Source organism: Equus caballus, chromosome 15, assembly GCF_041296265.1.
Source record: "Equus caballus isolate H_3958 breed thoroughbred chromosome 15, TB-T2T, whole genome shotgun sequence".
NCBI lineage: Eukaryota > Metazoa > Chordata > Mammalia > Perissodactyla > Equidae > Equus > Equus caballus.
In genome coordinates, this window is record NC_091698.1 from 98,380,298 (window position 1) to 98,396,997 (window position 16,700).

Here is a 16,700-nt window from a genome sequence, read left to right on the forward strand (position 1 = left end):
TGTCTCCCCAGCCTTCAGTCCACCCTCACCCCATGCGGCGGGACTGGCCACCTCCGGGGACAGGCCCTGAATAGTCCGAGCTGACCACGATAACCCCATGGCATGTCAGTGAGGACTGCAGAAACCAGGCCTGAGCAAAGGGCCTTCCCCTGACCACAAGAATGCATTCAGAAACAGGCATAGTACTCAATTTTGTCCGATGTAAAGTAAGGGGATGTCTGCTGGGCACTTTGGGGAGTTTTCTTCATTCTGCAGTCGGCCCCAGGAAGACAGTGCCTCTTCTCCCTCTGCATGTTTCTGTGGAGGTGAGATCCACACCTGCTGCTGCCATCCTGCTACCAGCCAGAGGCTGAGGCCCACATGTTGAGATGGCAGAACTATAGGGAAAGGGAGTCAGATCCCTGGATCAAGCCAAGCCCGAAGCCCACACGCCCCTAGCCTAAAGCACATTCCTGTTGTTTAAGTCATTGTGGTTGAGGTTTCCTGGTCACTTGCAGCCTGAAGCATCTCAGTGGATACCCCATGTGAGAATATAACTGAGAGGGGGATGGGAGAGGAGTAAGCCATGCATCCTCATCCTAGAGGCCTCAAAGGCGTGCCAAGGAATTTGGACCTCACCCCAAGGGCAGGGAGGGGTTTAAGCAAGGTGATGACTTGTTCAAGTGTCATATTAGACAAATCACTTTTAGCATAGAAAATGGATGGCAGGCCAAGACTGGGGGTGGAGGGGGTGGGGGTGGAGGGTGTGGTGCATGAGCAGACTTTTACAGTAAACCAGGCCATGCAGGCGAGGCTGGAGCCCTCTGGCTGCCCTGCCTGTGGGTCCTCCAGGCCTCTGAGGTGCTCTCTTCTCTGGGGATGCTGGGGGCAGGGGTTCACCTTGTATCCGGGGTGCTGCTTCAGGACATCCTTTAGGAGGAGTAAGATTCACAGCCAGGACCCCCAGCTCCAGACCGGCTGGGAGCAAAGAGGGGGTGAGGGGACAGGGAGAAGGGCTGCAAAGGGTGGATAAAGCCAGGCAGTCCTCTGCCCATCTCCCAAATACGATTCACAGCCCATGGGCTTCCCGAACCAAGGGGAGGCCCCCACTGTGGAGTGAGGCTCCCTGAGGAGTGGAAACATGGCCTGGGGGTGGGGCTGGGGAGCCCCCTCATCCACCAGGCCCTGCGTGGCTCTGCTCAGGGAAGTTCAGCCGCAGATCTCTCACTGTTTCATTGTTTACTACCGCTCTGGAGAGGGCACAGGCCTCCCTCTCAGAAAACCCACGGTGTCAGAGCAAGCGAGGCCTCAGCGATCATCCAGGAGCCTCGTGGACATGGCCCCGTGTCTGCGGGCAGGCCCGAGCGGCCCTCCCTCACTTGGCTGGGCATTGGCTGGGACCAAGAGTGGGACTCGGTGGGGTGGAGGGCTGTCCCAGCTGGGCAGACGCTCCCTGTGACTCCCTGCGTTCGAGCTTCTGAGCAGAAAGCCTTCCAGCTTCCTCTCTGCACATTCAGTTAGCAGTAGCGCACTTACTGTGACCGTGGGGGGGAGCCCTTCTGTGCCCGCAGGCACGACAGCAGCGCGGCTGCAGAGGCCAGACGTCCTCGGGATGCGATTTACAGCCTGAAATGTGCAATTTACAATGTGAAATGTGCGTATTTGGCCTTCAGTCCCACTCCTGGCAGAGCTCCTACAATCCTTGGAAATTGCCTCAGTGATGAGACTGACAAAGGTGTCTTTTGTTATGTTAATGAGGTGACTTTTGGGACCCACCTGAAGATGGGGCTGGTTGCTGGTGGAGCCGACCCTGTGATTAGAGAGTCAGAACTTTTAGCCCCACCCTGACCCTGACCCCGACCTCGGGGAGGGAGAGGGGCTGGAGATTGAGGTCAGCCACCAATGGCCCATGCTTTAATCAGCCGTGGCTGCGTGATAGACCCTCCGTAAAAACCCAGAAGGACAGACTGCGGAGAGCTTCCGGGTGGGTGTACATGTGGCAATTTGGGAGAGCAGCACACCCCAGAGGGCCCTTTCCCCACGCCTTGCCCTGTGCATCTCTTCCATCTGGCTGTTCCTGAGTCATATCCTTTTATACTAGACTGATGATCTAGTAAGTGAAATTTTCTCTGAGTTCTGTAAGCCACACTAGCGAATTAATCAAACTCAGGAAGGAGGTCATGAAACCCTCCGATCTACAGCCATCTGTACAGGGGACGACCTGGACTTGCTTTGGCATCCTGAGCCGGTGAGGGTCATCGGAACCTCTGATCTAAGCCAGATCGCTAGCTGGTTGGTGGGAAGCACAGGTAGTGAGTGACCTGGGCTGGCTGCTGACGTCAGAAGTGGGGGATGCAGGGTCAGCCTCATGGGACTGAGGCTTAGCCTGTGGAATCTGATGCTATCGCCTGGTAGATAGTGTCAAAATTGAGTCAAATTGGGGTGTAGCCCAGTGGTGTAGTTGTTAAGTTCATGTGGTCTGCGTGGCCAGTCTGGGGTCACAGGTTCAGATCCCAGGCATGGACCTACACACCACTCATCAAGCCATGCTGTGGTGGCGTCCCACATACAAAAAAAAGAAAAAAAGAGGAAGATTGACAACAGATGTTGGCTCAGGGCCAATCTTCCTCACACACACAAAAAAATTGAGTCAAATTGTAGGACACCCAGCTGGTCTCACAGAGAATTGTTGGTGTGGGGGAACCCCCTCACCCACATTGGAATTGGCAATCAGAACGTCTTACATGTGGTTCCCACTGCCAAGAGACAAGACAGCCCCAGGAAGAATTTAAGGAAGAGAAGGTCTAAGTCTGACCAGGAGTCAGGCCGCCCATGACACAGTGCCAGGCACACAGTGGGCGATAGTAAGTTCATCCCGTAATATTTGTCTTGCACCCACTGTGTACCAGGCGTGGCTCTAGGGGCTGGGAGGTACAGCTCTGACCCCGACACAAACCCGCCCTCGTGGGGCTCACAGCACAGGTCACTGTCCCACAACGAGCAGCCCTGCGGAGAGCAGCGTGAGGCATGGATGGCGGGGGCCTCAGTCTGCGAGGAGGGGCTCCCATCCCGGCCCAGCCACTCTGCCACCCATTTGTGGGAAATCCTGGATGAGTTGTTTAAGCTCTCTCAGCCTCAGTGTTCTGGAACATGTGCCAAATGCCAGGCACAAGGTCGGCTTTCTGCCCCGCCTGCACACTGCTACCTGTGTTCTGGCCAGTCAGCTAAGAAAGACATTTGGGGTCCCCATCACCCATGTTCCATGCCTGTCTGGTCCAGGAGCAGAATGCAGCTGATGTTTCTGGGGATGGAAAGAAGGTCTGCCTTCCTGGGCTGTGAACCAGGTTCTTGGGAGAGGCAGAGAACCAGAGCAGGAAGGAGCAGCTTTGGGCACGCCGAGAGTCTTAGCGTCTTCTTCCTCTCCTCTGAAGGCAACACACACACACACACACACGGTCCTCCACCTTCATTGTGTGCTCCTAGCTCTATGAGAAGCAGAATTAGGTGGTCCTCCCATTCTGGCTGTGAACTTCAAGCCTTTAAAAGGCCAAGAGGTTTCAAGGAAGGGTTGAAATGAACTGTCTGCAAGGTGCTCTTGGACGGCGAGCCCTGGGCTCTGCTCGCATGCCTGCCACAGCGTGCGTCACACACGTAAGTGGACCACGCAGGCAGCAGCCTCGCTCTGAGGAGGGAAAGTGGCACTTCCGTCGGGTCTGGAAGCAGGGGTGGAATTCTGACAGTGGAAAATTGGAAGTAGGGCATTAGGGACACTGGAATCCCCTGTGCACAGGCAGGGAGTGCAAACTCTCCAGGGCTTGAGATGCGAAGAGCCACCTGGTCCGGTGCCATGGAGGGGTGAGGGCCTGGGGGCAGTGGGAGCGGGAGCTGGAGAGGTACTTGGGATCTGTGCTGTGCGGGGCCTTGAGTGGCAAGCAAGCAGTCTGGATGTCACTCTGGGGCTGGGGAAGACACTGGGGGAGGAAGAGAAGAGGGCCTGGGCTCACACCTCCCACCCACTCAGGTGCAGGTGTGGACGGCAGCTGGCGCTCCTGGAGGCTCCGGTTTAGCCGTCCTCTGGCTGTGCTCCAGGGCTGTGCTCCAGGGCTGTACTGTGCTCCGAGGCCAGGTCAGACCCACCTGCCAAATCCAGCAAGGAGCATGACAAGTTGAATATGGCAGAGACAAGGCCACTGGCTTCCAGCCTCCGTTCCTGATCACTCAGCCAACATGCGCACCAGCAGAAGCCGGCCTGTGTGTTAACATTGCAGCTTCTGCCGGATCTGGCTGCCACTGCAGCAAGCACAGGTCCCATGTTTCCAGCCAGGCCCTTGTCAGTGGGCATTCTATCTTGTGAGAAGACGTAGCTGCTGCCGGCAAATGCCATTCGGGGCTGCTCTTTCCTCCTCAGCCTTTGCCTGGGAAGGGACCCGGAGGCTAAGCTGGAGGGAAAGACTGGCAGTGGTGGCTGCGTGCCTTGTCCCCTGAGGAGGGACCTGCCCCTGCCAGGCAGCAGGCTGGAGTCCCACACTGACCTCCCTTTAGCTGTGTGACCGCAGCAATTCATTGTGACTCCCAGGATGGCACAGGTGCGCTCACACCTGTCTGGTCAGTTATCGAGAGAGGGAAATAAAGTTGTGATTACAGCTGGCTCTGAGTCCGGCTGGCTGACGGCGATAGCCTCCAAAACAACGAAATCACAGAGCACAGCGTCTCCTAATTCTTCTTCTTGTTTTTTTCCCTTTTGGAAACCCACAGCATGCCTGCAGCTACGCCTTATGCCGCCACAAGTGCAGAGAAGCATCTTGCGGGAGCTTCCACCTCAGGCTCTGGGGATGGCTGAAATCGCTTTCAAATCGGCTGCCAAACGCGTTCCCACGGACGCGGTGCTCAGAGCTGCCTCCTCACAGCGGCAAGGTGGGAGGCCTCTCTGCAAACACCTGTCCCTCGTCTCCCGGGAGATGTCAGGAGACTGGGGAGACATTTAATTATCCTCCTGGGAGGAGGGGGGGAGGCCTAGGTCTGGCTGGGGCTGGAGACAAGCAGGCGGCCCCTTCCCAGCCTGTGTGAGGGGGAGGCATGGCTCCACCTTGACAGCCTTCCCTACGCTGGCCTGTCATCTGCCGAAACTGCCCCGTTAGTGGGGCCCCTTCAAATCAGGCAGTGCGCAACTGCTACCGTAACCCTGGGCAATTGCCGGGACCTCACCGGCCTCTGTCTTGTTTCCTCAGGGAGCACATGTGAAGTAATTCCCGGTCTTGGCCTTTTCACGGATTTTTCTCCCATTTTCTAGGTATTTCATTTCATTGTTGCATGTGGTACCTCCAGACCCCAGATGGCAGGTTGTAAGCTCCAGACACCTCCTACAATCGCCAAGATGGATCCTGAACTCCGCGTGGACCGAGCATCTGGTCCAAAGCTGCTTGGCCAAGGAAATGTTTTCCTTCTCTTCCCTTAAAAACAGCACCACAGAACTAGTCCCTCTGCAGTGATGCCTTCCAGAGCGAGCAGACGAGGCCGTCCTGCACTTAGCAGGAAGCTCAGGGTCAGACACCAGTGAGGTCCACGGGACGCTGAGTTCTGATGGAGGCCAGAAGAGGGGCGTGATCTGGCTCCGGGTAAGCGTGGGCTGCAGGCCCTGGGCACAGCTCCTACCTCTGCCACCAAGCAGCAGCACAGCCACCAGCCTGTTGCTTCTGCTCTCTGGGCCTCAGTTTCCCCATCTGTAAAGCTGAGGATAGCTAGTTCACTTCAGGATTTGTTTACACACACAGTCTTGCACTCACAATTCTCTATTTTCAAAATGGCATTCATTGTATGTTTCCGACTTCATGAGAAGTAGAACAAGGGGACCCCTCGATCTGGCTGTGACCTTCAGGACTTTAGATAACCCCCCCTCACTCAACGGCACAGGATTTGGAGCCACAGTTTTCCCGTCAGTACTATTGGAGGTGTGGGCACCAGGTGATGCCTACTTTCCTTTTAACTTGGATATTCTGCGATTCCAATAGAAATTAACTAGTCACAAGAAGTTTGTCAGAATCACCCAAGTCAGTGGGCAGTGGTCCCCAGCATGGGGGAGAGTTGATAAGACGAGAGTTCTGGAAAGGCGGGAAAGCAACCAGCTTCCAGAGCAGGAGCCAGGACTCAAAGAACCTGATACAGGGGTCGGGTTCCAGGTAGGAAAGAAAGGAGGGGAGCTGCGCCCCCCAAGGATGCTGAGGGGACACAGGTCTTGCCCTCTCTGGGGTGGGCCCCACACTCCTGTGTCTGCTCGCGCTTCTCCTGGCGCTGGCGGTGTGGCCCGGGGCTGGCACACTTTTATTGGAAAGGGCAAGTTAATAACTATGTGAGTCTCTGCGGTCCATGTGGTCACCCACAGCTACTCACCTGTGCCCTCGTAGCCTGAGAGCAGCAGGGACCATCCGAGAAATGGACGTGGCTCCATTCCAATAACACTTTATTTACAGACACTGAAATCTGAATTTCAGGTAGCTTTCATGTGTCATAAAATGTTATTCTTCTTTCGATTTGTAAAACTATTTTAAAATGTAAAACCCATTCTGAGCTCATGGGCTGTGCAAACACAGGTGGCAGGCCTCGGCTTGCCAGCTCCTGCTCTAACTTCTTCTTACTCAAAGTGTGCCCCATGGACCAGCAACATCAGCCTCATCTGGGAGCCTGTTGGAAAAGCAGAATTTCAGGGGCCCACCCGGATCTACTGATTCTAAGTCTGCGTTTAATAAGATCACTAGACGAATTGTGCACTTTAAAATTAAAAAAAATACCAATGCCTGGGTGTCACCCCAGGATTCTAATGTCATAGGTGTGTGTGCAGCCTGGTCACCAGGGTTTTGTAAAGCTCCTAGGTGATTCCAATGTGCCCCAGAAAGATTTCACAGGGAGAGAGGGCTGCCCTTCCGCCCGGCTCCCAAAGCCTCCCAGTCACTCCTCCAAGACAAAGTATGTCACTGAAAACGATTATTTGTCACACTCCAAGCTCCTCTGGGAACAGAACCCTGTCTAATCCTTATTCCTGAAGGAGCTCAGACAAACGACATAACCTCTCGGGACTCAGTCTCCTCCTTACAGGGGATGAGACTGGCTCCGAGATGCCTTTGTAGCTGTAAAGATGCTCTCCCCACACTGTGGGGTGAGTGGCAGCGAGAACTCTGCCCCGACCCTGTGTGAGTGGCAGCGAGGGCTCTGCCCTGACCTCATGTGAGTGGCAGCAAGGGATCTGCCCTGACCTCGTGTGAGTGGCAGCGAGGGCTCTGCCCTGACCCCGGGTTGGTGGCAGCAAGGGATCTGCCCTGACCCCAGGTGAGTGGCAGCAAGGGTGCCTCCTGGCCTCTCTCCAACTGCTGACCTTCTTCCCTGGTGAGGACTCAGAGCCCTCAGGCCGGTACAGGCTGGGCTTCAGAGGGCCCTTAGGGCACAGGAGGAAGAGAGGCAACCCAGCATTCAGCAGGCCCTGCTGGGCCCCTGGCACTCACAGGCCACCACCCCACACGACAATCCCCTCTCCCCACCCTTCTCCTCCCTCCCACTAAGCCCCACAGCCTTACCGCCTCCCTCTGCCTTTGTGGTCACCTGACCCAGCATTTCCCGGACACACGTGTGAAGGAGGGGTGCACAACACTGGCTCCGGGCCTCACCCCACAGGGCCGGCCTCCCCTCCACGGCTCCTACAGCATGACAGCCTCCCACCCCCGGAGTCCTCAACATGGCATGTCCGCAGCCCTAGGCTCCCAAATCCTGGAAGGGCCCTGAGAACCCATCCCTCTTTATACATTTGGGAAAACCAGGCCCAGAGAAGGGGAAAGACCTTCCCAGGATGGTGAGGTCTGGGGACCCCCTTCCCTAGCCCCCACCATGCTCCTTCCTCTGCACCTGCTGCCTCAGCTGAGGAAAGGAGAGCTCTGAGGTCCATGGAAGGTGGAAAGCCAGAGAGAGGGGACCAACTCTGTGCCAAGGGGTCTGCCTTCGACTAAGATAATGTGACACTGTCCTGCCCCCACCCTCCTCCATCTGTATGCCAGCCTGGCCCAGTGGAGGCCAGAGTGGGCAGCTGTGCAACTTACCACCCTCCCAGGACAGAGGAATAGAAATAGCTGCCATTTGCTGAGCAGCTACTATGTGCCAGGCACTGTGCTAAGCAACATAATTCTCTGAGCTAATTCTTATATCCCCACTTAATAAATGATCAGAGAGGTTAATCAACAGGCCTAAGGTCTCACAGTAAGGGAGTGGTGGAAGAGAGACAGTAGAGAAAAGTGCTCAAGCTAGACGCCATCTCAGAGATCCCTTCCTCATCCCTGGGCTTCAAGCCTGAGTCCGTCTCTGTTCCCCTGGGGCTCGCAGACAGGCTGGCAGTGGGCCACCTGGGCATGCTCAGTTTTGTCCATTCAGCTGATACCTCAGAGGGACTGGTTCTAGAAGGAAGGACGAGCTGGAGGGCAGGCATGTCCGCCCTGCAGAAACTCAACACCCCTCCTGGTCAGCTGACCCTCCCCTCGTGAGCCGGAGCACGCCTCTGTCCCAAGGCCACCTGACACCAGAGAGAACGCAAGCACTTTGGGATCATCAGACCCGGGGCTGAATCCCTGCTCTGTGTGACCTTGGGCCTCAGTTTCTTCATCTGTAAAACGGGATATCTATCTAGCAGGGTTACTGGAAGGAATGGAAGGGAGTTGAGAAAAGGACCTCACACGGGTGGTAAATACATGGTAACCGCGCTGCTTGGCGTTCCCAGCTCGGTGAACTCTTCCCTGCCTGGGAGCAAGCTTTTCCTCAGAAGGAAACAGAAGGAAGGAGTCGCCAGCACAGAGCCTCCTGGAATGTGACAAGGCTCCTTGGCACTGAACCCTGTGTATGAGCCCTTCTTTAATAAGCTCTCAACTAAAAATAGGCCCCCCGGGCTGCACACCTACCTCCTGGCCTGGCCCAGGGGCGTGCCTGAGCCACGTCTAGCGGAGGGACAGCCAGCCTGTGACAGAACCTACAACACAGGCGGGCGCACAGAGCAGGAGGCTTTATTGAAGGAGATACAGAACCAGGCAAGGGCTCCTGCCACCAGCCAGACCACGGCCTCCAGCACACCATGCTGCCAGTGACTCCTGCACACCACCCCCCTCCCCCCGGCTCCTGGACAGCCAGCAACACAAAGGGGTCTTACCCAGCCTCGTCAGAGGTGCCCAAGAGAGCCTTCAGAGTTCTGTCCTGGGCAGTCCCTGACAGGCCTGTCACACCTGTCCATCCCTCCGTCTACCAGCCCAGTCCTTCTGCGCCCGGGATGGGCCTCGTCACTTGCAACTCTGGAGCCGGGTCCTATGGTGCTTCTCCTCTGTCAGGAGGGGGATGAAGGTGTCGCTGTGGGAGATCTTCAGCCGGCTGCTCCAGCTCGGCCCCTCCTTCCCGGGGGCCTCTGGTGAGAGGTTGTCCAGGTCATTGCGGGAGCCCCCCGCCTTGCCCTCGACTGCACTGCTGGAGTTGAGCTCCATCAGCTCCAGCTCGTGCTTGGCTGCGGTCTCCAGGACTCGCTGCTTGTTGTAGTACCTGACAAAGTTGTTGATGATGGGGTGGATGGGCAGGGCAATGGCAATGACCCCACACAAGAAGCTGATGGCTGCGTTTAGCTTGCCCAAGGTGGTCTTGGGGTAGATATCACCATAGCCGACGGTCGTCATGGTGATGATGGCCCACCAGAAGGACTGGGGGATGCTCTTAAACAGGGTCTCGGGGTGGCTCTGCTCCATGGTGTATCCCAGGGCCGAGAAGACAAAGATGCCCACGGCCAGGTACATGAGCAGCAGCCCCAGCTCCTTGAAGCTGCGCTTGAGAGCGTAGGTGAGGGTCTGTAGGCCCGAGGAGTGGCGCGCCAGCTTGAAGATGCGGGCGATGCGCATGATCCGCAGAGCCTGCACGGCCTGCTGCACGTTGGTCAGCTCCATCATGCGGGCGCCCAGGTGCGTGAGCGTGAGGCTCACGTAGAAGGGGAGGATGGCCAGCACGTCCACGATGTTCATGAAGGACAGGGCGAAGTGCAGCTTGTTGGGCGAGGAGAAGAGGCGCAGCAGGTACTCCAGCGTGAACCAGCCGATGCACGCCGTCTCCACGTTCTCCAGCGTTGGGTGCTCCACGCGGTTGCCCTCGGCGTCCAGCACCTGCAACTCGGGGATGGTGCCCATGCACATGACCACCGACGAGATGAGGATGAGCAGAAAGGACAGCACGGCCACCACCCTCGCCGGGCACGACGACTCGGGCTTCTCCAGGAACTTCCAGACGCACTTCTGGCAGCGGCGCCAGCGGCCCTCGGCCGTGTCCACACCCAGGTCGTCCAGGATGAGCTGCACGCGGCGCGCGATCTCCTCCAGCTCCTCGCGCTTCTCGCTCAGGTGGCTCTTGCAGCAGTCGTCCAGGAACTTGAGGTCCACTTTCCAGAAGTCCATCTCGTTCTTGAAGCAGATGGGGCAGATGCCCTTCTTCATGTGGACCTCCCCAAAATAGTACACCTCAATGACACACTTAAACGCGTCGGGGTCCCTGTCGAAGTAGAACTCGCGCTTCCCCGGGTCGTAGTCGTCGCACAGGGAGAAGATGGTGTCGTAGCCCCCCGCCAAGCAGTTGATGAGCTCCGCCAGCCGGGTCTCGGGGTACCGGCTGAGGAGGTCTCCGTACAGCACCTGCCGCACGCCCCCCACGTTGACGACGATCTCGATGTCGTCGCCGGCCCGGGAGCCCCGGCTGTCCGGCTCCGGGAGGCTGCGCTCCCCGGCTCCGTCCATTCTCCCGGCGTGTGCCCTCGCAGCCTCGGCTCCGCGCTCCGCCGCCCGGGGTCCGGCGGGTCCCACCGGTGCGCGGCCCTCGGGGAAGCCCGGCTGGCGCCCCTCTGCCTGGAAGGACGGTCACAGTGGGCAGTAGCCGGCTGGGGCGCGCCGCGGGGGAGGCATGCACCCGGCGGCGGGGCTCGGAGCGGGCATCCGGGCGCCCGGGCGCGCCGGCGGGGAGCTCTCGCGGCTACGGGCCTCGCCCGGGACACTCACCCCGGCTCCCGGGCGGCGCGATCCTCCGCTTCGGCTCGGCTTCCTGCAGGAGCGGGGTCCCCTCGTGGGCGGCGGGCACGGTCCTCCGCCCGGGGCGCGCAGGCGGCCGTGGGCCGGTCCGGGAGCCGCGCGGGTCCCCGCGTGCTCCCCTCGCGCGGGCCGTGTCCCGGAGCTGCCGGACCCTCGCAGCCCGCCGAGGTGTGCGGAGAGCGAACTTGGGCTTGCTTTGCCCGAGCCGTTTCTAAACACAATAGGAATTCCAGCCTGACGTCAAGAGCTTTTCAAACTGTACCCTCTTCTGGTGAAATTCTGCAAGGCACGCGCGGCAGCTGCAGGGGAACCGGTTAACCCTTGGGCAGACGGGCCCAGCTGCTGCGCCGGCCGCCGGGCGCGACCTCCTGGCCCTCATGGCGCCGCGGTCACCCCGGGGCCGGGACCCCGGGCTTTAAGGCGGCCAGCCGGCTTTGGGCTGGAAAGTTTCTCTCTCTCCGCCGTGTCGAGAAGATCAGCGGTGAAAGAACACGGCTGCCTGTTGCTCCGGCGGAAAACGTGTCCAAAAAAGCCCTTCAGAGGCTGCTCCTGCGCCCACGGTCCCCACCGTGTCTCAGGCTTGCGCCGGCCCCGCCTGGTCCTCGGAGGTTTCCTGCGTCTCCCTAAAGCTGCCCCGCTGTGCGCGCGCTGCTTCACCCTCACCGGATCACTGCACGACGAGGACATCTGGCTCAGCCCCTTGGAGGAAAGAAGGGACCTGCCCAAGGTCACACGGTGAAGCGGGAGTAGAGCCCAGCTTGGCCTCCTCTAAATCCAGAGCTTTCCCTCTGTCTCCACTGACTGACCCACGCTGCTTAGTGCGTTGAAATTCTGCCTTGAAGTCCTTGCTGTCCACTGCTTCCCCTTTCTCTGCAGTCCAACACCACCACTACTAGCTTCCAGAGCCCTCGGGCCCCCACTCTGTCGCCAAGGCCAGTCTGTCCTTCCTGCACCAGGTCCCATACCCTCCCCTCTCTTCCAGCATTGTGGCCATGGCTGTCTTTCAGCGGCCCACACGCCTGAACCATCGCAACAGCTTCCATCGTCTCTGGCAGTATTATCATCACTGCAAATTATTGAGCATCTTCTGTGGCCTGGAGACTGTGTTAAAAAGGAGATTCTAGAGAGAGGGATGACTAGGCAGAGCACAGAGGGTTTTCAGGGCAGTGAACATACTCCCTATGACACTGTGGGTACATGAATCCACATGTCCAATGGTGGGTACCGGTCATTACACATTTGTCCAAACCCACAGTGTGTGCAACACCGAGAGTGACCACCACCGCAAACTATGGACCTTGGGTAATGAGGATGTGTCCTGTCGGTTCATGGATTATAACAAACGTCCCCCTCTGGTGGCGGATATTGACTACAGGGGAGGCTAAGTGTGCGGGGGAGGGAGGTGGTATGTGGGAACTCTCTGTACTTTCTGTTCAACTTTGCTGTGAACCTAAAATTGCTCCAAAAAAATAGTCTATTAAAAATATATTCTGTAGGCTGGGTCTTTTTTAACTTAGGGTTCTATCCATTAATGGATTGTGAAATCAGTTTGCTGGGTCACTGATAGTACTTTTTTTTCTTTAGTGAGGGAGTGTAAGACTGAATATATTAGAATACGTCACACAAAGTTAAGTATCGTTTGGTGAAACTTCTTTTTACAAATTTTATTTCATTTCCATTTAAAATCAACCTATGACATTTGCTACAGAGTAAGAGGTTGAGATTCAGAAGGGTCGAGGAATAGTAACATTTATTATAAGTGTACCACGAGCCAAACGCTGTCTGAGAGCTTTGCGCTTTTCTCTTTAATCCCCGCAGCATCTCTCTGAGGAAACAAGATGCCAGGTAACCTGCCAAGATTTCTCAGGCAGCAAGTGGCGAAGTCGAGGTCTGAGCCCCCCAAGTCTGCTCAGGCCTGCACGCTTCGGCTCCCGTTGTCCTGGTAGCTCAGCTGGTGGTGTGCAGCTGGGATTTGCCCCAAGGCCTGCCTGGCTTAAGGCCTATGCTTCTCTCCAATGTAGTGAGCACGCCACCTCCCACACACCCCACGTTCATCCTCCAATCCTTATTCTCCTTTCTTCCCTTCCCAGGTGTCTTCAGCTGCTCCCTAGTACCTGCAGGGTTAAGTGCAAATTGCATCTTAGTCTAAGCTTCATGGGCTTGAAAACACCCCTTCATTCAATCATTTATTCAAATGTTTATTGAGCTCCAATGGCAAGCACACACACACCCCACCTGGGGTGTGGAGGTGGGGTCCACGCCCTCGTGGAGAATGTATTTTTTGTAACTGATAATTTCAGTTTGCAGTGGTCGGCTAACAGAGGTGCGTGCCGGGAGTGGTGGTTCCTGAATTTCCCTACAGGCCAGGTGCCAAGGGTGGCCATCTGCCTGGAAGAGGGAGGGGCTGCGTCTGCTTAGAAGTGCCGGTCTTGGGGCTGGCCTGGTGGCACAGTGGTTAAGTACACATGTTCCATTTTGGTGGCCCAGGGTTCGCCAGTTCGGATCCCAGGTGCAGACATGGCACCGCTTGGCAAGCGGTAGGCATCCCACATATAAAGTGGAGGAAGATGGGCACGGATGTTAGCTCAGGGCCAGTCTTCCTCAGCAAAAAGAGGAGGAATGGCAGCAGTTAGCTCAGAGCTAATCTTCCTCAAAAAGAAAAAAAGAAGTGCCAGTCTGCTTGGCTTAGGTGTGCATTTGGGGTGTGTGACAGCACCTCTGCAGGCAAGTGGAGCCCCTCCCCAAGCCACTCCTCAGTCCAAGGTGCTGCGGGAGCCAGGAGTTCACGGATACCTCACCAGCCCAGCAGCGCTGGAGATATGGGTCTCCGGAAAAGTGGATGCGGAGCTGAGCCTCGAGATCTGAGGCCCTCGCCTGGTTGGCCTGCCTCCCTCGGAGAGGGCAGCCTGTGCAGAGGAAGGCGCGGGGTTGGGGGCGGGTGGGTAGGCCCTGAGACTGACGGGTGAAGCTGGAAACAGACCCCACAGAGCCGAGCAGGCCCTGGGAGGAATCCGGACTGTGAGACAAGTTTTCAGACCTTGGGCAACCCCTCAATAGTTGGTTGGTTGTGCAGTCAACTTACTAAGTATTAACCAGCATTTTTACTGAGATAGTAGAGAATAGAAAACATCAGACACGGTGAAAATAAAGATGGCTTAAAGCTCGTCATAGTAGCGCGAGGCTGACTTGGGTCCAGCACATCCATTCAGCAAATCCCAAACCCTGCAGGGGAGACAGTTGATGCCGCGCAGAAGTGAGAGAGGAGGGGGCAGCAGATGCAAAAGACAGCGGAGAAAATGTCCGCAAACAGCCCACAGCAGAGCAGGTGCCCACTGACAACAGGGGCGCGAGACACTGGGGGGAGGCGGGGAAGGTATTTGCAGCTGGAGGGCTGGGTACAAGAAGAGGGCAGGGAGGAAGACATCTGCTGGAGGCACCAACCAGCCGGGAGCCAGAAGGCGAGGAGGGAAGATGCAAGGCAGGCCCGGGAGTCCTGCTGTGTGAGGAGCGGCCCCAGCAGGACCGAGAGAGAGGAGCAGAAGGCTGGCACACCCCCGCCTCTCCAAACCTGCCTGCCCCGTGCCCCAGCCTCCTCGACTCCCCTCAAGCCCTCACAAGCCTCAGAGCTCAGCTAGGGACACACCCGAGCCCAGAATGCCCTCCCCTTGGTCCTCCCAGGAACCCCTCCACTCACCTGGCCAGAGCGGGACGCGCAGGTCAGACCTGCTCTCTCTCCTCACCAGTGCTCTCCCACACCTGGACTACCTTGTCTGCTATGGGGTGAATTGTGTACCCCCCCATGGTTCTTATGTTGAAGCCTAAACCCCAATATGATTGTATTTGGAGATGGGCCCTATGCGGCGATAATTAAGGTGAAATGAAGTGAGGCCCTCATCTAACGCAATTAGTGTCCTTATAAGAAGAGACCCCAGAGCTCTCTCTGCACGCACTCACAGAGGAGAGGCCACGTGGGGGCACGGCAGGGGCGTGGCCATCTGCAAGCGGGGGAAGACAGCCTTCACCAGAGAGCCTCACAGGACCTCGCTCTTGAACTTCAGTGCCAGAAGCATTTTGCTACAGCAGCCTGAACAGACTAAGATATCCTCTTTGTTTCCTCATACCTGCTAAATCCTCTCCAGTTCTCCCCCTCCTCCAAGGCTCTGGACACAGACCTTTCCTAATCTGACCCCTAGACCCTGTCTGGGTTTTATGAAGACTGAGACAGGGACAGCACAGGTTAAAAAATGCCTATTTGCTGCCTTCTCACTGAAGGTTGCTGATGCACAGAAACTTGAGCCAGGAGCCGAGATCCATTGAGAATTTCCTGAAGGATTAAACCAGGGGAAAAAGTCTGGACTTTTTGGCTAAAAATGGAAAGTTTCTTGCTGCGGTATATTCAGTCCCGCATATGACTTTGATTATGATTGCACATTTCATGATGTCATGTGGGGTTGGGAGAGTGCAAAACCTTCTATGCGACACAAGAAGCAGCAGCAACTTTGACTTGTGTGGGTTTTTCCTTTAAAATAGGGAAGGGAAAAAAAAAAACAGCCTATTCAGGCATTATGGGGAGTGACTGAGCTGTATTTTTCCTTATTAAATATGTATTTTTTTATTTGTTGAACAATAACATTTTGGGCTACAGAATGCTTAATTTCCACGGCGCTAATTAGAACCAGCACATGTGTGTCTAAATGATTTGTCTAGACGACGCACGATGAAAGCTGTAATCTATTCCCTTTTTATGAAATAATCAGTTCTCTTCAGTTAAAATTTCTTTGTGTTTTGCTGAATGTAATAATAGCTTTCATTAAGATTCAGTTCTGTACTCCATCGAAAATTTACATTTCATTATTTGCTGTGCACCTACCGGGGCAGGGAGCTGCCCCCGGGGCCCCAAAGAACTGATTGGGAGAAGGCTCAGCTCCCCTAGTCCTGTCTGAATAAATTGTCCCCCGAAGTCAAGCGCAGGAGGCCAGCTGGGGGGGGGGGGGGGTGGAGAAGCGGGGGGTGGAGGGGAGCTGATACAATGACGCAAAACTGAATCATCTGGAAACTTCCGGGGTTTTTGCCCCAGCTCCAGGTCTTCTTTCTTCTTTTCTATGCCTCAGTTTTTTCATCTGCACAAGGGAACTAGTGACCTTTCCTTCCTGAATACAACCTCTCACAGGAACGAATAAAATAATGGGTGTGAACAGGCTTTATGAACTTATTTTATAAAACGCCGAAAATGTCAAGGCAAAGAAGGAAGGGAGGAGGAGGGAAGGGAGAAAAGAGGAAAGAAGGAGGAAGGAGGGAGGAAGAGGGAGGAAAGAGTAAGGAAGGAAGAAGGAGAAAAGAAGCAGAAAAGGAGCAAGGAGGAGGGAGGCGGGAGGAAGGAGGAAGGGAGGCGGGAGGAGGGGAAGGGACCGACGTCCTGGCGCCAGTCCCACCGTGGGCACGGTCCTCTGCGTCCCTCCGCGCGTCCGCACTCCTCCGCCCCCTGGCTCTGTTCAGCTGTGACTCATCCGGCTCCCAGTGGGTGGGAGACTTCGCACACGACAGGGCCGTTCGTCCCAGATGTGTAGAAAGATGTCACGGACGTGGGACGAGTGCAGCTGCCCTGGGGGCTCAGGGCGAGGACCCACTCTGGGTCTGAGGTTAAGG

The 16,700-nt window shown here is 56.5% G+C and overlaps 1 protein-coding gene across 1 annotated transcript; it reads right to left on the bottom strand.

Annotated features, from left to right (window-relative positions):
* Nucleotides 1–9,281: 9,281 nt before the first annotated feature.
* KCNF1 (potassium voltage-gated channel modifier subfamily F member 1) lies at nucleotides 9,282–10,766 on the bottom strand. The gene has a single exon (NM_001257074.1). It carries the CDS (start codon nucleotides 10,764–10,766, stop codon nucleotides 9,282–9,284), a length of 1,485 nt encoding a protein of 494 aa, NP_001244003.1.
* Between the last annotated feature and the right edge of the window lie 5,934 nt (nucleotides 10,767–16,700).